Source organism: Phasianus colchicus, chromosome 6, assembly GCF_987193195.1.
Source record: "Phasianus colchicus chromosome 6, bPhaCol1.hap1.1, whole genome shotgun sequence".
Classification (NCBI taxonomy): Eukaryota; Metazoa; Chordata; class Aves; order Galliformes; family Phasianidae; genus Phasianus; species Phasianus colchicus.
Window position 1 is genome coordinate 31204816 of NC_143441.1, and position 20122 is coordinate 31224937.

The 20122-nt window shown below is 35.0% G+C and overlaps 1 protein-coding gene across 1 annotated transcript in view; it reads right to left on the reverse strand.

The window, feature by feature from the left end:
- Positions 1–20122, reverse strand: part of AKAP9 (A-kinase anchoring protein 9) — a 100010-nt gene that overhangs the window by 35021 nt on the left and 44867 nt on the right. The window contains exons 9-22 of the mRNA XM_090142821.1: positions 19789–20002; positions 19057–19136; positions 18480–18618; positions 17941–18038; positions 17054–17165; positions 16413–16611; positions 14204–14300; positions 13267–13359; positions 11361–11726; positions 9679–9903; positions 7716–7856; positions 7066–7169; positions 6146–6351; positions 1717–1928 (exon numbers count right to left, since the gene is read on the reverse strand). Coding sequence (XP_089998947.1) covers positions 1717–1928; positions 6146–6351; positions 7066–7169; positions 7716–7856; positions 9679–9903; positions 11361–11726; positions 13267–13359; positions 14204–14300; positions 16413–16611; positions 17054–17165; positions 17941–18038; positions 18480–18618; positions 19057–19136; positions 19789–20002 — 2286 coding nt within the window. The remainder of the gene's footprint in view (positions 1–1716; positions 1929–6145; positions 6352–7065; positions 7170–7715; positions 7857–9678; positions 9904–11360; positions 11727–13266; positions 13360–14203; positions 14301–16412; positions 16612–17053; positions 17166–17940; positions 18039–18479; positions 18619–19056; positions 19137–19788; positions 20003–20122) is intronic.

Here is a 20122-nt window from a genome sequence, read left to right on the forward strand (position 1 = left end):
AAGCATGATTTTGTTTTACCTGAGCAGGTACACTCCAGCAGACAAGCACGGTAGCTGAACAGAAACTAAAAATGATTTTCCACCTCCCCTACGGCCAATGAAAGAGAAATACAGAGATGTCGTTGTTTGCCTTCATTCCTGTTCTTCAAGTTAACTGAACAGGAAGAGCTTTCTCAGACTCTGCTTGTTTCAAGACTTTCTGTTAATATCTCCCAGCCAAAGAACAGGGGAGGGGCCTGACTTATTTACCTGTATATAACAGCAGCAGGTGAAATCGGAATTATAACACACCCACTCTGCGTCTTGCCTGAAAGGATTCAAACTGCACTTCAGTCTGAAATGTGTGTTCAGACAGGTCTCAAGCAGTCACTTTGAAGATGTTGCCAGGTTTCTCTCACTCTTTAAAGTTTGTTTTAGGAAAAGCGTAGTGGCTTGTATGCGCAACACAAATTATTAAGAGGAAAGGTTAAAATTCTTTTCACTCTGTGACTGATTTAGGCTACTTTCTCCATCCTACAGTATTTCATGTAGTAATTTAAAGATGTAATCTCAGTATATACAGGAATTGTACGCAACTCAGTAACTGTACAACAGACATTGGCAACAGATATTGGCAAAGTCTCAGCTATGATGTTGTGAAGGTAAAATAAATCTTCCTGATCACTAGAGAATAAATAAAAATAAGCTGCTTAAATATATTGATTACTTTCACAGGTATCATAAAACGTACTTACTTTAAAAACATCAGTCACAAAAATAAAATCATTTATGTACAGAACTACTGTGTTTAAATAGCAGCAGCAATATATTTGCAAGAAACACCAACTGTAATAGAGAATTGACCATACTTCTATAGTTGCAGCATTAATTCTTAATTACTGCAACACTTTGAAGTTGTTTGTCTACATTGCCTGTTAACTCACATATAGGTCTGCAGTATAAAGCACATTACAGCCTTTGAATTCTGGTAAAGAACTGATTTAAAGACTGAGTTCTTCAAATGACAGTGAACTAAGAACAGACTGTGAGATATCAAGTATTTTCTCAGTATACCTTCAAACTTCAATTAACAGAGACATACTCCAGAGAGAAACTAAAATCCCACTGTGCAAATACCCCTACAGCAATGAAGAAAGAAATATCCATATGCTGCCTCTTTGGAAGCTATCCATGAGCCACATACCTCAAACACACACTAGAAAACTGGACTGCAGACTCCTTTTTTGATAGCAAGAAAGGCATATGTTTAATCCACCAGGTTAAAATCATAGTCAGAAGCGACAGTCAGAGAGCTCCATCTTTTTGATGAATTAATTGACCAAAATATCAAGTGAACCAGGCACAGTTCCCTTTATACCTCTCCCTTCACATGGGTCTGTTAGATGTGCTGTGACACCTCCTGTCTCATCTCTGGTTTGCAGCAAAATGTGAATGACTTGCATGAGGAATGAAAAACCACCCCGGATGGATAAACACGCCTAAATTCAGGCATCCTTTGTAGTCCAAGCCCAATTCCCAGTGTGAATCTAAATTCATCAGTGAAGTAATGCTGAAGCAGAATTTTTGGAATAGGCACCTGAAGCACCGTTTCAGCTTTGAAAATGAGTCTATAGATTTTAGGCACGTAAAAAAACGTTCATGAGAAAAATAAAGAATACAACAAAAAAATTAAGACAAACAAAATTCAAAACACATTACTATTAGATCACACACTACCTGATTGGAAGTTTCATTGATAGCTTCCAGAAGTTTTTCAACAGCCGCTTGCAGTCGAGAACTAATATTCAGAACCAGTTCTTCATTTTCAGGGTCTAATTCCACTCCACTTTCTGCAAGATGTTGGCTCAGCAGTCCTTCCTCTGCAGCTCCTGACCACATACTAATATCATCATCTCCCATACTACTGCCATGGTAGGAGGAACAGGACTCTGGAAAAACAATAGTATTGATGTAGACTATTAGGACTTCAATACATGAAAACTATGAGATATGGATAGAAACACAAATCAGAGCATGATAAAAATATTTTGTCTTGATCACAAAGACAAAATGGAAATACCTTAATAATACTTAATAAAATTTACATAAACAAAACACTCAATGTGTTAGCTAGAAATGAGCTGGAGAGAGAGAGAGAAAAGGAGATATTAACAGGATCTTTTAGACATCCTTTCAGTATGCTTTGTATTTCTTACTCTTTGGAATAAATTGCAGTAATGACTACAAAACTGTCTTATAAAATATAAAAAAACCCCAAAAACCAGAAACACTCTGACCATCAGTCATTCTTTCCTCAGTGCCCAGCTACATTAGCATCCTTTAAAACACGATTGTTCACGTTCGTGATGCAAAAACACAGACCTGAGAGAGTAAAGGGAATGATATACATGTAGTCTTTATCCTGAGAAGCTGTCTGAATTACAATTCATCAGCATTCAGCACCGTTATTATCTTTAAAATTGATTAAAATGAGGAGCTGAACAAGCCAAGTATGGTAACTGCTCCTACTGATGGGCAATGTGATATCTTGCTACTCTCAGTCTTCCTGAGGTCTGAATTGGCTTAAAGGCATTTATCCACTTTGGTTGAAAGCAGGAGGCAGAGAGTCTGCTTGTGGTATTAAACTGACAGTAATCCACCTAGAAAATACTAAATTAGCTTAATTTAGAATTTATTTAAGCAACACAAGTGAAAGCACGCTCCTGCTTTAAAATCTCAAATTCAGTACGAAATACTACAGCGGTACAACCCAATAGTAGATAACTATTCCTTGTAAGTCAATGCCTATTGACTTTTTTTTTTTGAACTTTTTAAAAAATTCTTTCATATTTCAATTTTCCTATCTAGAAAAAATACTGTCTTTAAAGACAGACAAAAATTTCAATCTATTCACAAATGTGAATGAAGTTGGCAATGATAAGTGAATCTCAGTCTAAAATTCATCTTCTATAACCCTTACATTTTGGTGAATTGCTTGATAGGTACATCTGAATTGTGCGATGATGAGTGTAAATCAAATAGAAAAATGAACATTATAGAAAATAACTACAGAAATATGCAGCCTGATGCAAGATTATGTAAGAAGATGACCTCCACCTTGCTACAACCTCTTTTCAGAAGGTGTAGAGAGTGATAAGGTGAGTCTCCCCTTCTCCAGATCAAACAATCCCAGTTCCTTTATGGCACAGCATCTCTAGAAGATTTTCAGTGATTGCAAGAAATAGAAACACTGTTAAATCTAATTAACTCCTCATGGCAGTTGAATACCTAACCCCAATTTGTACTAATCCTCATAATGGTTATCAACATAATCTCTGCTCTGAGTATTAAAACTAAATTCTGCTTCTCCAAATCCTATTTTTCCTTGATACAAAACAATGAATAGAATACAACCCTCAAAAACAAACATGTCTTTTCCTAGTGTAAACTCACTCATTGCAATGAAAAAGGTTTATAGTTTTTTCTTTGTCATGAAGGTTGTAGTTCAGCATGTCAGATGCCATGGTCCGCAAAACCATAAGATACAGTGTTTACTCACAAGTTGCAGACATAGATGTTGTTTATAAGCTCTCAACTGACATTTATGAAGCAGTATCTATTTCATTTGAGATATATTTTGTGTTACTTGGACCTAAGGTCTCAGTTTACTCCCACACTTCTACAAGGAATTATGTTTAGGGGTTACAAGCTGAAAACCAACAAAAAATTCAGTACAGTTCAGTGAATATAACCACTCACTACTTGTTCCTCATACACAGGAAAGAAGGAGCTCAGGAAGTACATCACAGGGTTTAATGTTCAAGGGTTGCCACAACCACACAGGACCCCAGGTAGAGCATGAAAGGCGCTCTTTCATGGTGATTTCTGGCCCCAGCCTCCAAACTCACCCAATTACTTTGCACAGATGCTGTTAACTTCAAATGGTATGCTTTATGGCTGAACTTGGAACTTTACTCTCTATTCTAGAAATGAAATCCCGTGTTAGCCAATAGTCCAGTGGAGGTCTCAAGAAAACCTCTATATGCTGTGTAAGTGAAGTTAACAATTATAAGCAAGTGACCTTAATGATTCAGCTCCTAAAATGCTGAAACAACTCAGCGGAAACAATAATCTGAACTTTGCTTGTCAATAAACGTGGATTATGTTTGGAAGGTCAGAGGTGATTTAATTTAGTGAACGCATTATTTTTTTTCTATTATCAAATTTTTATTCCTACAAATTTATTCCTACAAATTTCCTAAGCAATATAAAAGGAAATTTGTTTAGAACTAAATACAACAACATGCAGAGCTCAAAATACACGGATAGATAGTATCTATCAACTTCTATCTTCCAGAAAACAAAGGTAGATTTTCTTAAGAGATTATGTTCTTTTGGGCCATTCTGTGGGAAAATGAGCAGCATCGGTCCTGAGAGCACAAGCAGAATATTTCTATTTAAAGTAGGATTGAATACTTCAGCTGATGAAACAGCGCAGTGACTAGAAGGGCTGTCTGACCTGACTGGCAGAACTACAAGCACAGGAAGAATGCTTTTGAGATGTTTTGAAAGAGAGAGAAAAAAGTAAACTGCAAATACTACATCAGAAGTCAGTTACACACTCTACATTCACCCATTACAACCACTGCTAATTTGAGTCTCCTTTAATCCTTACTTTTTGGTTTATTTATTTGTTTTTTTTCACTTCTGCATCACTATTTCTGACCAGGTATGTATACAGCTGATAGCCCAGTGCAGCTCTGTGCTAAGGGGGAATCACAATAACAGACAAATTGTTCTGTTAAAACAGTGAATCCTTAGGTGCATCTTTAAAACACATTAATAGCAAACATAAGAGTATTAACAATGATGAAGCAGACCTTCATTGCCAGTGGAATTGAATACATTTCCCTTTTGCTTAAGAAAATACACTTTAATCAGAAATCTTCAAAGGAACGGGGTCTGTAGTACATTTAGATAACAGTATTATGACAGCACAATTTTATAGTTTGCCCACCCAATATATCAAAGAAAGGTAGTCTTCTGTGTTCTCCCACATGTATGTAATACAAACAATCCCTACTAAGAAATGTTACTGACAACAATTTGTGGCAAGTATACACATTGCTGTGGAGGAGCAGGCAAAAAGTGAAAGCACGTAGTGTGTAGTGTGCATGCCTGTGCAGAGCAAAGGGCAGTAATGACGTTTTAGCCCTTTGTACAGAGTTACATATTTTTTATCTGAAAACAGGGAGCAATATTCACAGCAAATAAGAATGTGGGAGAAAACATTCCTAGAGCAGAAAGTGCTCTATGAATAGGCATGATATAACTAGGAACTAACATCAGTAAATACACCAGGTAACAACTCAACAAATACAACTGTGATGACCTCTAATCACTTATTTTATAACTGGAACATATCTATTTCTTTGAGCAAAGTATGTTTTGGAAATCCCAATGCTTTTTACACTACACAATGAGAGCACAAAGAATACAAAAAATACTTATAAACTGTTATTTTCAATATAGAAAGTTGATCTAAAATGCAATTCATATAAATTTAAAGACCACCTTGTATTACAGTAGGAAGAGATAAACTTTGAGCCTGGTCATTGTTATTGTTATCATTTGGCTAAGAGACAGCGTGGAAGACAGACAGCTGGTTATGGCTGAAGATACTATAAATTGTTTCAACATAAGCAAACTACACCCACTTCATTTCCCATCCCAAAGTAAAATGGAAAGGCTTGGCAGTCAGAAAGTTCCCAGAACTGTTTCCAAAAGGCCGTTTGCATGCCGCCAACCTCTTTATAGAAGGCTAAGGAAAAGCACAAGCATAAATACAGGCAGTCCCATGCCAGCTGCCCTCTATACACTGTCTGTAGCAGAGATACAGCCTTTGACACCAGCTCCCATTCCACATGCATAAAGAAGGTGTCATGTTGGTGAAAGATGCCATGAAGCTACTTTTCATTCTCTTACTCTTTGCCTTCCTCAACAGGAACATATTTATTTTTCTATTTCTCAATCACTTTCCCATTCTGTTGCAGGCTTTGCAAAAGGACACTGGATATGAGTCATAAGCATCTGGGTCATACTCAAAAAAAACCCAAAGAACGACAAATGCAAATTGTTATGAAATAGAAAACCATCCAATAAGTACCTTTTTCATATCCCACACGGATAGTAGGTTTTACCGAATCCTCTGCCTCTGTGTCCCATCCGGCTGGTTTGGAAGGCTGGACTTTCCCAGACCTATCCAGTAACACAAGAACATGGCGACCAATTGTTTCTTCCATGGCCACAGTCGTCTTTACAACTTCCAAAAGAATCTTCATGAGTTTTTCATTGGCCTTCTGATAAACATGCCTGCTGGACAGAAATTCATCAGACATTTCATTTTCCTCTGCTTTCAGTGGAAGTGTTACCCCTTTACAAACCATTGCAACTAGGAAAAATTGGAATGGAATCAGTAAAATAAAGATTTCTTTAGGACTGAAAAACAGATAACATAAACAAACATTAAAAAGTACATTTGTGTTAAAAGACGTTTTTTTTAAAATCAAGTATGTACTTATATCACTTATATTTTTTATACTTATATACTTAGATTTTTTCTAGATTTTCTTTTAAAGTGGTCAGAGATTCACCTTTGACTTACTCTTTTTTCAGGATGACAATTACAGATTGCTCATCTACACAGATTACAGAAGTTATAGAATACTCAAAATGTATTATCATATACAATAATTACATAATTAATATGAATTTAATATATATAAAATACAATGTGTTATGTATATACCTCTGTAGAAATTATGATTCTATACAGGAAAGACATAGTAAAACTAAAATTTGATCAATTCTCTATGCATTAAAAAAACAGACTTTATAAAACAAGATTTTGTTTCATCTTAAGTCTGTAAACTTAGAAATATAGTTATCTAAAATCAAAAATACCATTATCATGAACTTCCATCACAATAAAGCTTATAAATATTATTAACTTAAGAGCAAGAACATCATAAAAATATTTTTTTCTTTTTTTTAAGGAGTATTTTCTTAATTAACAGTTCTAGGCACCTTTCTTTAGAAAGCAGAACTGAAGATACTTCATCTGGCTTTCTTCCTTCATCTTCATCCTCAGAGATTTGCTCTCTTACATCATTTTGGTTTTCATTTTCCTTCTGAGCAAGTTTTTGCAGAGGGAGAGAAGACAAAATAGAGAGAAATCCTGTCATGCCAGAAACCACATATTCTTCGAAGAAGCAGTAGAATATGAAATTTAGAACTGAAATCAGCTGTGTGCTGTTAATAAATTTTTGCGTGAAAACACAAATCAAGAAACACTTTTCCCAGGCGGAAAAAGTTAAACTAAAACAAAAACAAAACAGGAAGTCCAAGGTAGGGCGTATTAGAAAGCACTTTGTTATGTTGATTAAACAGTCCTTGTGCTTTCAGTTGTTGTTGCTATAGCAATATGAATATGAGCTTACCTGAGCAAACAGCTGTATTAATCCCCACCTACAAGCTGCTAAACTTGCTTCTGCTGCCCTGAAGTAGAAACTAAGTCTACCAGTACCTTAAACTCTAACAGTTCTTAAACTTGCTCCATACAAGAAGTACCCTACATCTTTTAGGAAACTATATTACATCAAAAACAGCTGCAGTAAAACCAGATCTTACTAGTTTTGTATGTCACAGCTGCCAACAAAGCCAAAGTCCACACTCACCTCTGTTTGCGTGCTGCTGTTCTGTAGCTCACGGAAGAGCCTCTCTTTTCCAGGAATAGGATGTTGTCTCAATGATTTCAGTTCTTCCAAAAGCATTCTCTCTCTCTCTGCAGCCAGGTTGTCATTCTCCATTGAGACGCGCTAAGAAAGAAGTGGTACAGAGGCACAGATTGGTTTTTAAGCTTCTGAGTACCAGGGAGTCCTGTCACTTCTAATTTTTTACATATTTTGCACAGTGAAAATTCAGTCCATTTCTTTAAATGGATATAAAGAGGCTGAAAGCTTTCTAGAACTAAACTCAATCAATAGTACTTTTGGTATCTTATGGCTTATTTAAGACTTTCCTACCATTTCTGTGCTCTTTATGAAATAAGGTGGTCACAATGTAAACTGGAAGTTTAACATCTAAATGTCATGTGCCATCACACATACACTGAACAGCAGAGAAAAAAATATGAAAATATGTTCTTTTAAAAGCCCCCACACATGTTCTTTTAGAATTGCCGAAGTGTTCAAGGCTTAAACGTGATGTATAAATTCCGATGCAGTTCTTATGCATAAACATCTTTGACACACACAAAAAAAACAGAGAAAAGCTAACAGCACAAGTTGTAATATTTTCCATCAGTTTGCTAACCCTGACAAATGATGCAGCTGCAAATCAGCACAGAGATAAAGGCTAATGTGTATATATATTAAAAGGAAATATTACCAGGATAAATGATACAAAAACATCTATAAAGTAGGTGAGAGGAAACGATAACAGTCACTGTACAAGAGCCAGATAACCAGAATACAAGTGACTTGCACTCTAGTTTCCCAAGCTCCTTGACCCCAAAATTAAGCAGAACAGTTTGGGTAAAATCTGAAGGAAACAAAGTTCCACACCACAGTGAAATTAAAGAATTTTAGAATATTATTTCCATGTGTAACATTACAGTTTTGGAAACAAATTAGAGCAAGAAAAATTCTTCTGAAATCAGGCTTATTTGGCCTTTCAATTTGCCTTCAAGGATTGAGGACAAGTCTGTAAATGACATTTTTTTTTTGAAGACTCAATTACTAAGATAAATTAATGAGCTTAATGAGTTTCATTAGCATATCTGCTATAGACTTTGAATGAGATACAGTATTCAAAGGCAAAGAAATGCAGCAGTGTTTCCCACTGAACCACACTGATTTCATTTCATTCTGACATAATCCATAAGGACTTCATCATTTATGATAAAAAAAAAAAAAAGATTGCCAAAGCACTTTGTCCTACTTGAAATGACTTCCCTATTCAGGATGTCTTTGGCATTAGTTGGCATGCAAATACGTGTTGAAATTCCTGCCAGCTTCCAAAGCCTTGGAAAACAAAATGCATCTCCTATTAGTGTGATTTAGATTCTATTAAAGAAGCAACAGATGATGCTGCAGAAAAACAGAGTGGATAAACTTCTACTCCATAAAATTGAGCTGACTAGGGGAAAAGGAAAAAAAAAAAGTGATGGAAGGAGCATGACAACAGACAAATTAGCTAGAAACCAGACTAGACAAAGCGAGTACTAAAAGTCCGTGTTCCCCTAACTTACCAGGCTTTTGTTTCGCAGCCCTCAAAACAATCACGCTAATGCCAAAAGAGGGGAAAAGGAAAATGGGTGGTGGGGAAGAGAGCTCTGCAGGAAGATGTAGATAATGCTGAAGTTACAACTTCAAGTGGGTACGAAAAGTGCAGCATTCTGTAGTATTTCCAGCTGTGACTGGGGGCTTCATTGATGTCAGCGCTTGCTAACCTGCATCCTGCACAGGGCCATGTAACTGGAATATGGCATATGTGTGTATACATAAGAATAGACACGTATGTGTGTGCATGCATACATTAAAGATGTGCATGAATAGATACATAAATATTAAATAAACCTGAGCGGTGAGGTCTCTTAGCCAAACCATTGTTAGTTCATTGTGTCAGGTACCACATTACCTCGGCTAATTGCACTTTAAGACTCTCAAGCTCTGCTAGAAGTTGCTCTTGATTTTCTTTCTGACGTTCCATTTGCTGCATATGCCCTTGTCTCAGTAATTCTGTTGCCTGCTGATGTTCCTGATACTGCCGAACCAGTTCCTGACGCATATCTTCCAAGCGTTCCTCATATATCAACAGCTGACTTGAAGTTTCCATATCTGATGCTGCCATCGTATTGTTGCACTGAAATATTGTAATTATTTTAACATTTCATGTCCAAAGACAGTTACTAGGAAAGATTTAAATACCTTTTAGAAAATACTTTCACAAATTAAAACAGATATTGCTAAGGCATTAACTTCTTGCCTCTTTATTGGAAAGCCCACATTGTCCATTTAAATAAAGCTTTTCACAGAATCACAGAATAGCCAGGGTTGGAAGGGACCTCAAGGATCATGAATCTCCAAACCCCTGCCACATGCAGGGCCACCGACCTCCACATTCAATACTAGACCAGGCTGCCCAGGGCCCCATCCAATCTGGCCTTGAACACTTCCAGGGACGGGGCATCCACAACCTCTCTGGGCAGCCTGTTCCAGCACCTCACCAATTTCTCTATAAAAAACTTCCCCCCGACATCCAATCTAAATCTTCCCTCCCTCAGCTTATAACCATTTCCCCTTGTCCTGCAGTTATCTACCCTTTCAAAGAGTTGATTCCCCTCCTGTTTGTAGGCTCCCTTTAGGTATTGAAAAGCTGCAATGAGGTCATCCTGCAGCCTTCTTTTCTCCAGGCTGAACAAACCCAGCTCCCTCAACCTGTCTTCATAAGGGAGGTTCTCCAGTCCCATGATCATCTTCATGGCTCTCCTCTGTTTCAAAACAGAGGAGAGTTTCAAAATAACTCTAATGCTTTTTAACTGACAGGGATCTCAAAAGAAAATGTAGTGGCAGACATATACGTCTCTGAGTGAGTGAGTGAGTGAGAGTGTGTGTGTGTACTGCAACAGAAGTTTGAGAGAATAGCATCATACAGATCAGAACATTATAATTCCTGATGTATTCACTATCAAGATAATACAAGAGTAAAATATTTAACTGTTACAAAATTTGAAAGAGTAACTTTTTGCTCTAGCTGGTGCCAAATTCAATAAAGAACAAAAGTACAGTAGGATTAAATAATAGGCCGCTTTTAACATATTTATTATAGATCTTTTCCTTCAACTCATGTTTCTGAAATGCTTAACATGAGATTCAGTAATGTTTACATATTACTTTCATAATTTTTGTTTTCAGATGATACTCTTTATCACAAGGGTCTCTAACTCTTTAAACACCATTTTTTAATCTACTCCATGCACAGGCACTAGAAAACTAAAAAACTAGCTTAAAAGGTCTTTATGTCATTTACTGCTTGCAACACAGTTTTAACAAAAAATGGAATAACCTGTTTTCCCACAAACAGTGGGAATTCCCTTCCTCACAGCATAGCAGAATGCTATGATAATGTGGTAAAGTATTTAAACGAAGGTAGATAATTTGAGATCTAAAGCTGTCATCCTTTTTAAAGGCAAAAGAAAACATTCCAATTTTCATCTTAATTTCTTTCTTTGGTGACTTCACATTGAAATGGAACTATATTCAAATATGTTATTCAAATGCGTTATTATACTTTACCTATCTTTTTTTTCAAACACTCACCAATGTTTCCTCTGCTGTATGCCCTTGGGCATGGGAGAAAAGCCCTTCAGCAGTCACTGATTCATGCGTGGTCTGTCCTAACACATAATCAGACTTGGTGTTAGAACAAAGCTGTTCTCCAAGCAAGCCCATCTCACCAGACTCTTCACTGAGTTCCTTGCAAAGTGATTTCAGTTCTTCATGTTTGCATTTTTCTGTTACTTTCTTGAGAGGGCCATCAACCTCTTCTATGCTACATTCCCTTTTCATTTTAAAATGCATTCCCTGTTGACGCACAATTTGTGCTTGTGTTTCTTCTTTCTTCTGCCTAGCAATTCTTGACAATTCACTCTGTTTGGCAAATGCTACACTCATTGACACAATTACCTGAAGAAATGAGAAAAATACGCATTAATTTATACTTTACAGTATCTCTTACTGCAGAAGAAATCTCCCTGTTTGCCATCAATAATATAAATACAAGTACTAATAGTTCTGATCTATGATTTTACTATTTTTAAAATAGAAGTAAATACAAAGGTAAAAGAATATAGATATTATAATACATATATAATTTGCCAATATTATGAACAGACATATCTTAAAATATAGGCATGCAGTGTCTAAAGCAGTCCAATAAATTGTGATGCTATTTTTGATTAAAATACATTTAGCGGGGAATTATCCAGTTCTGCTATATATCCATATGTATATATGCATAAAATAGTCTAGAATCTATAAGGTGAGTCACAGAAATGCAGCCATACTAAGCTTCCTCTATCCATCCAAGCATCAGCCATAAATATTCCACTGACACTGATTTTGGGCAGCAGAGCCATGTGCTTGATACTCAGCACAAGTATTTACTTGACCAGAAGGAAAATTCTACAAGTACTATAAAGTTGAAGTTTCAGTTACAACAGATTAGTAACCTTTTCATTGCTAAGCATCTCCATTTAATACAAATAATCCATTTTCAATCACATAAGCACCTTTTTGCTAGATTTAGGATAGCAAATGAGATAGATGAAACTTTTACTCCGGAAATTTGGATTGCTTTAGTTTATGTCATCATCTGCTGCTGTCTGTAACATTTTTCTTAACTCAGATCACAAACCTTTTGAAGAAGCATTCTCTTACTTTTTACCAATTTTTAATACTAATTTGATTCTCTTGTTTTTACGTCATCATATTGGCATAAATGCATAAAAAGCAGGGATAATTCATTCCAAAAGGAAGTGAAAATGCCTTTGGAAATCAAATAATGAGTAAATCCACAATGAAACAATATACTCTTATCTATAAAGCCTAATGAAAGTCACCAAATACAATAAAAAACTATATATTTTACACCATACACTAAAATGCATAATTAAATATGATCAGAAAATATGTGAAACTGTTAACATCTTTTGAATTGACCAGCTGCTGAGCCTCAAGTAGCAAGAAACCCACTCCCTAAATCTCAGGATTTTCTAAAAATATTTAAGTAATGAGAATGGTTGTGTGTCATCTGTATTCATTGGAGTTTTAAAAGAAAACACAATCCTGCACATGAACAGATATTATGTGGTAGGAACAGGGCACTAGTCAAAGGACTGGCTGGATACAAATGAAAAGCCATGAAACCAAACAATAGGTTTGTTGGACACATTGAACACAATGAATGAGTCCCATAGTAAAGAAACAAACAAACACTATCAAAGAAACAAACAAAAAATCCCAACACACCCATGCAACCAAAATGTTTCAGAAAGCTTATTAAAAAGACTTTCATTTTCAGAATCAGAAGGAATCAAATCTTTGATAAAAAAAGCAAAAACAGAATTTAGCATGCAATATTGCAACTGTATGAACTATCAGGAACAATAAATAAAAGTGGCAGTGTTTTAAAGCATATTTTGAAGTAACAAAATAAAAGCAATACCTTTGCTATTTCTTCTTCTAATCTTTCCTGGTACTGTTTTTCTAGCAATTGTACAACGTCCAGATCATTTTTCATTTCAATTTCGTTAGCAAGCTGTAAAAAAACCATGAAATCTCAAATCGTGCATTTGCATTTTTATTTCATGATTTTTAAATGCTTTAAGAGATTATTTTTTCCTCAACCAGCACATCCCTATTTGATATAAACAACAAAATTCTGTACCACAAAATAAAAGAAAGGGTAAAGGAAACCCCCGCATTTCTGTGCCAAAATAATTTTAAAAATTGAGTTTGAAAGAATGGATTTTCTAGCACTACTTGAACTATCAAAATGCAGAGGAATCAACGGAGAAACCACAGGATCACACCAGAAAACAACATCACTATATTTCAAAGTGGAGAATTTCTGAGCAAGGATTAAAGCAATACTAGAGAAGGAATGTATGGAGTCTCTTCCATTTGCATTTGGTTTCTAAGATCTTTGGGACTGTTTTTTTCCAAAGTTTCTTCTAAATTGTGCAGTCTATACTTAAAAAGTACTAGGATTTCACTTAAATATCTTTTTTTCCATGAGTAGCCTTTAAAGAAAAGTCTCAATATTTTAAAAAAACCTGAAGAAATCTTTGAACACTACCATTTTTTCACTTTTATGAGAAGCCGTCCAATCCAAAAATCTTGTTTCAGAGAATCAATACAAAATAAAAATTAAAATGGAAAAGACAGGACCAATAAAGCAAGTTTATGTCTTATAATTTTTAGAAGTCCTTTTTTTGCAAAATTTCTTTTTCCTACTTTCTCTAATGTGGATAGTCAAGTGTAGAACATAGTACTGAGATAATTATTTTATTACTATCAAATGCTAGTCAGTATTTCAATTTCATCTGATAGCCTGTAGCACCTAAATTATATCCATTGTTATTAACTGAGTTATATGGTACCTCCAGTGCTGCATCCTCTCTCTGCTGATGAGGACTTTCACTGCACTTCACTTTCCCGAAGGACTCTTTTAGCTTTATTTGTGACTCTGGGGATATACTAAGAAAGTAAAAGAAGCAAAAAGGTCAGGGCTTAAAATAAAATAAATGTTTCAGTATGCATTATTTTTTCTTCCATTCAAATATGCACCTATATGAATATGCATATGCACCATGCACATTCAAAGACCAATAACTGCAAATATTTTCTTCACAACATCTCTCTCCCCACATCATTAATTTCATATGCTCTTAGTTTATAATTCATCTGCCTTCCATATACCAGGCTCCATCAATATAAGACTTCTTAACATCAGTTTTGCCAACACCACCCAAACAACTGTTTTACAGCTCCTTAAGAACATGTAGTGCTCAGTGACTACAAAATTAAAGTGAATACTATAGTGCCTGTTTGAATCATTAGGATTTGATTCGTCACTCATATGACTCAGTAAGAAATGGAGTACACATGAAAACAGCAAGAAATCCAGTATGATTCAGTTTATATTTAAATATTAACATGTCGAAATATATTCAGTGCTGCAAATCAGTTAAAAAAAAAAACCACACACATGAAAACTGCAGTTCCCTTTTCATTATCACACCGAAAAAGACTTAACAGAAATACATTGTCAAAAGGGTAAGATACAGTATCAATTTAGAAAAATCTCTTTGTGATCTGCTAGCACAAAGAAATGAATAGCTTGCTAAGAGGGTGGAAAACAGCTTATTAGAAGGTAACTATTGTCTGTGAGATTTACAGTCTTCATCTATGCTCGGTTTTACAAAAAGCTTTTTGCTTTTCTTTTGCTCAAATCTGAGTTAAAGAATCCTGAAATGGGAGTCCAAAAAGATAATTTTATAATCTTTTCCATTTTTAGCTGCAAAAACTAACCCAATATTTTTAGCATCCGTGTTAAATTTGATGAAGACCAGAAATACATTTTAAGGAATGAAAAGAACACTGTTTGAAGATAGAAAAACAGAAATAACTGAAATAAGATATCATAAGATACTCTTACAGTCAGGGAAAAGCAGCTGTTTGAGTTTTAATGGTTAAGGAAAACATTTTTATCTTCATTTGTCTCAGCCTCTAAGGATTCATCTTACTACACTCCTTTGACCTTTTTAAAAGACTGCTGTTGTAAGAGTATAAAATAATTGACAATTTGTAGAAAAATATAAACAACAACTTCTTCCTCCTAAGTAACATCTCTTATTGCTATTGTGACTCTGTTTTCTCTTCACAGCCTGGCACTGGCTGACAAATCCTGAGAGTTCTCCCTCAAATAAAGGTACATCAAGAGAAATGAAAAACACATAAATACTGAACAGATTTTGAGTACATCAAATGAAACAAATGAAAAGCAGCAAATAAGAGAGGACACTGAACAGATCACAATCGAAAGCACCTACAACACCCTAAACACACCCACTGATTCTAGTCGAAGAATCATCATCAACAACAGGCTCTGCAGTTGTCAGGATTGTCCCCAAGGAACACTACTTCTTTCAGGTTGGAATGGTCATTGGTCAGGGCCAGGAAGAGGCTGATGAGCTTGTCCTATGGCCCATGACTTGTGAAAGCCAGAACCTGCTAAGCTGACCTCAATTCTGCCACAGGCTTTATTGCTACATATTCTCCAACAATACCGATTCCACACAAGTATGCTAGGGTACATACAATACAGTATAAGGCCAACTACATTGCCTGGAGCTGCAAGGGTGGTCAAGTTTTTAGTGGCCTACTGAGTTGAAAGTTTATGAACTTATAGCTAAAATGTTATATATGATATAATATATATATATATATATAATAATATATATATATATATATATATATATATATATATATATATATATATAAAATATATATGATGTGATGCTTATATATTAATTCAATTAACAGATCTCCCTGTGTTCACTATAAAAATACAATACAACATATTTTACAACATTTTTTAATTCTAAATGCTGCACTATGTTCATAATGTTTATGTAATTTCTTGGCAGCAATCAACATCTCTTGAAAAAAAAAAAGAATGTGACTGATGTGTTTATAAATAATTTCTCAAATTTCAAAGTAAAACACATAGCCTTACATGAACAGTTATTTGGAACACTTCTGTTTGTAGGAAGTACAAAGTGGTAAGCATTAAAGAACTGATTATACCTTGTGTAGTCAGAGGATACCTCATCACTCCGAAGCTTATCCTGTAAATGTACAATCTCTGCTGTGTACCTCTCTTCACTTTCTTTCAGTTGTTGCTGGAAATAAGACCTGAGGTGCTCCACCTCTTGAGCGTGTTGTTCTTCAAGCTGTGTTTTAACATTTTCTATCTCCTTCCAACAATGCTCATGAATTTTAGGATCTATATGCAGATTATTTGAAAATGGAAAAGGGAAAAAAAATTATAATAGTATAAATTCATTCCCATCCCAAACTCTTATCAGTGATGCAACTGAATAATTACACCAGTTAAAAATTTATTCATATTAATTTTTTTCCATAGTAGATAACTCAGTCTCCCATTTTGCAAAATTGAACAAAACCTCTCTCTCCTGTTATTTCTTGAGAGTAACAGAGCTCTAGCTGTGGAAACTGAACAAGAACAAACCAAAACTGCTTCACAGAAAGCAATTCAATCAAATTTTAGAGATTTAAGAAAAGAATGGTATCATACTGTATAATTTGCAAAAAGCTCTTACATGATTCAAGTTGTAAACTAAGAGTCAGTTAAAGGTTAGTCATCCTCTCTTCTCTTGCTCTCTTTGAATATGTATACATTAAAAACAGCATATGTATCTTTTTACCCTTTAGACTTTGTGAAAAGGCTGGCAAAGATTCCCTTCTTGTTTCCAAATTGTTAGGTTCTTCTTCTTTTCTTCTTTCAGTTTCTGAGGACGACAGCCATGCTTCTTTGACCTAAGAAATAATAAAGTCAATACAAAAGACTTTATTATTGCACAGCAATAATAAAAATATTAACTGTATCTATAGACATATACAAAAGGTCAGTGGCCAATACACAGGAAAATGTAATTGACATAACAAATATGTTTCATTTTACAGCTTGAATGATCAAGTATTCATTTATAGCTAGTTGATCATCCTGTTCAGACTGAATGAAAAAGGAACTTGAGTCCTTTGTGAACAGCAAGTTAAACAGAAGCCAGCAATGCTCTAATAAGACAGAAGTCCAGCAGCCCCTTGGACTGCATTAGAGCATTGCTGTGAAGATGAGGAAGCTGATATTTCACTCTTCCATTGCTGTGCTCTCTAGCACAAGAGAAACTCAGTTCAGCAGAGAGCCATAAGGGAGGTGAGGAGCTTGGAGTAATTGTTTTATAATGAGAGTCCAAGAGAGCTCGGCAGCCTGGAGAAAAGAAGGTTGCCCACTGGAGTTGTGTAGTTTCCATCCCATCCTTGGAGATACTCAACAGAATATTGTCTTAGGAAGCCTGGTTAAGCTGACTCTGCTTTGTGCAGGGGTTGGAAGAGACAAACCTTCAGACTCAGGCCATTCTGTGATTCTGTGACACAGGCAGCAGTCTTCTCCAATTTATCTCACCAATCCATTGCTATGTCATTCAACCAGGATGCATAAGCATGACTTCAAATACATTTTTTCATTTCAAGAGGAATTCGTGGAACAGTACAAATTAAAGGCCTATAGACTGCAATAATATAAAAAGTTTACCTGTTTGCAATCTTTCATCAACTCTGTTTGAAGTTTTCTTAGCCTACTGTATTCTTCCAGTATCTTATGCAGGAGTGCTTCCATATGTTCTTGCATAGCTAAGTTAAACAATCATCAAGGAATTAGAGCAAAAGATAATGAACATTTTATCATAAACCTTAATACAATGTATTAGTTACAAGTACTTTGCTGAAAAGTTATTCAATAGAGATAACACATTGAAACAAATGGGGCACCTCCAAGTTTTAGAATGTACTTTTTCTACATAGTGTTGGTATATGTGATTTTTTTGGTAGAACTGCTAGCTTCTACATAAGAAGAAAAATATAATCACTTTTTTCACCAATTTTCACTATAAAAACAGCACAAGGAAATATTCATAAGAAAAGTTGTTCAGAATAGTGAGGAAATCTTTGAAGCAGCTATTTAGGCACCTATTGGCAGCTACATTAGCATCTGAACAACCAGTGACATAATTGCTAGTCTAAATACTTGAAATCAATGTTTGTTTAACCAGTATGATAGTACAATGCCATTACCTTGAATTTGACCACTGTGTCTTGTTAATTCCATATCAAGTTTTTCCTTCTCAGCAGGAGATCTTTTGAAAATATCCTGTTCCCTATCACCAGCTTCTATCACAGTTGAAGATTTTTTATTCCAACTATCATGGAAAATCTGCACAAGAAATGAAACAGAAAAAAAGTGAAGAATTGTTTAATAATGTATCAAAAAACATGAAAAAATACTGTAATTGGTACCTGGTACTAGAGCAAATGCAAAAAGAATCTTCAACTTTTGATTACATATTTAGTTACTGAAAAACACTGCCCTGAAGATTAAGACTAAGCATAAGAAGAATTTGCTGTAGAAGGACATGAAACAGTTAAGGAAAAAAATGCAAAAACCTTTGCAACATTATTTTAGAAGATCAGTTTTGTATTCAGAGATCAAGGCAAAAAGAAAAGCTGCAAAGAAAACCTGTTGATGATGCACAAAGTAGGGTCAGCTAGAGCAGGTTAAAGATGATGCAGAAAAACATGATGACTCACTGTATACATTATTCCTCATTTTCAAGTGTTAAACTAAAAAAAAAAGCTTTTAGTTAAGTCTTACCTGCGTGAGCCTAGAACATTCCTCAGTTATAGCTTCATTCAGCTTTTCTATAAGTCTCTGAGAAGATGAGACTTCATCATCTACGAATACAAATTATTAATGTTATTATTTTTAAACACAACAATTTTTCAACTGGCTTCATGTGTTAATGAACTCCAGAAATATCAAACATTACTCAAAAATACAAGAGAGCAAAGAACTTATTATGCAAAAAAATTACACAAGGGCAAATAATGGAGTGACAGAAAATAAATCTGATACCACAGAATCCCATGGAGGAAAAAAGGCAAAGAACAATGTTCCTGAAAGTAGTATCAAAAAACCTTATTTAATAAGGAAGCAAGCCAATCCATAAATTTAAAGACCACTGAATGAAACAAGTTTAAAAATATTTTCATGATGCATTTGTTTAATATTGTAGTAAATAATACAAATGGAAAGATGAATATTACATCATTCCTTGCAATTAACTGATCTAATACAAATAGCAAAACATGAGTAATACTTTCCATTCCTATTTTTTATATTATTTTTATCCTTTCTTTAAATATCCTCAGCAACAGACCATTTATAATAGGGAAATACTATGACAAAAATCACTGTAAAAAGTTCTTCAAAAATAACTTATTGGACAGCCATGTGCTCCTTCTCCCCATACTCTTGTACTAATTTTATTTTAAAGACATTATATTTCCTATCAAGAGCTACACTCTTATAATTTTCTCAAGTTACCTGCTGGTTGAATTTTCATGGTCTGGAGCTCCATTTGATGAACTTTTTTAAGATCATTCATCTCTTGTAAATGACTACGTAGAAGCTCCTCTTTAAGACTGCAAAGTTCACTCTCTTTTTCTGTTTTCAGGTGCTCACGGACCTGGTCTACGTGAGCTGAATAAACCAGGGACAGGCAAATGCGCTGTGCTTCCATCTGTAGCTGTAAATCAGCCTTTGAATAAAAACACACTCTTTACAAAGAATGAAAAAAAAATAAATTCAAGAATGTCCAGTCTTGGTAAATTTCTGAAATTAATACTTGTTGAATGGAATGTGCTGCATATATGTTACA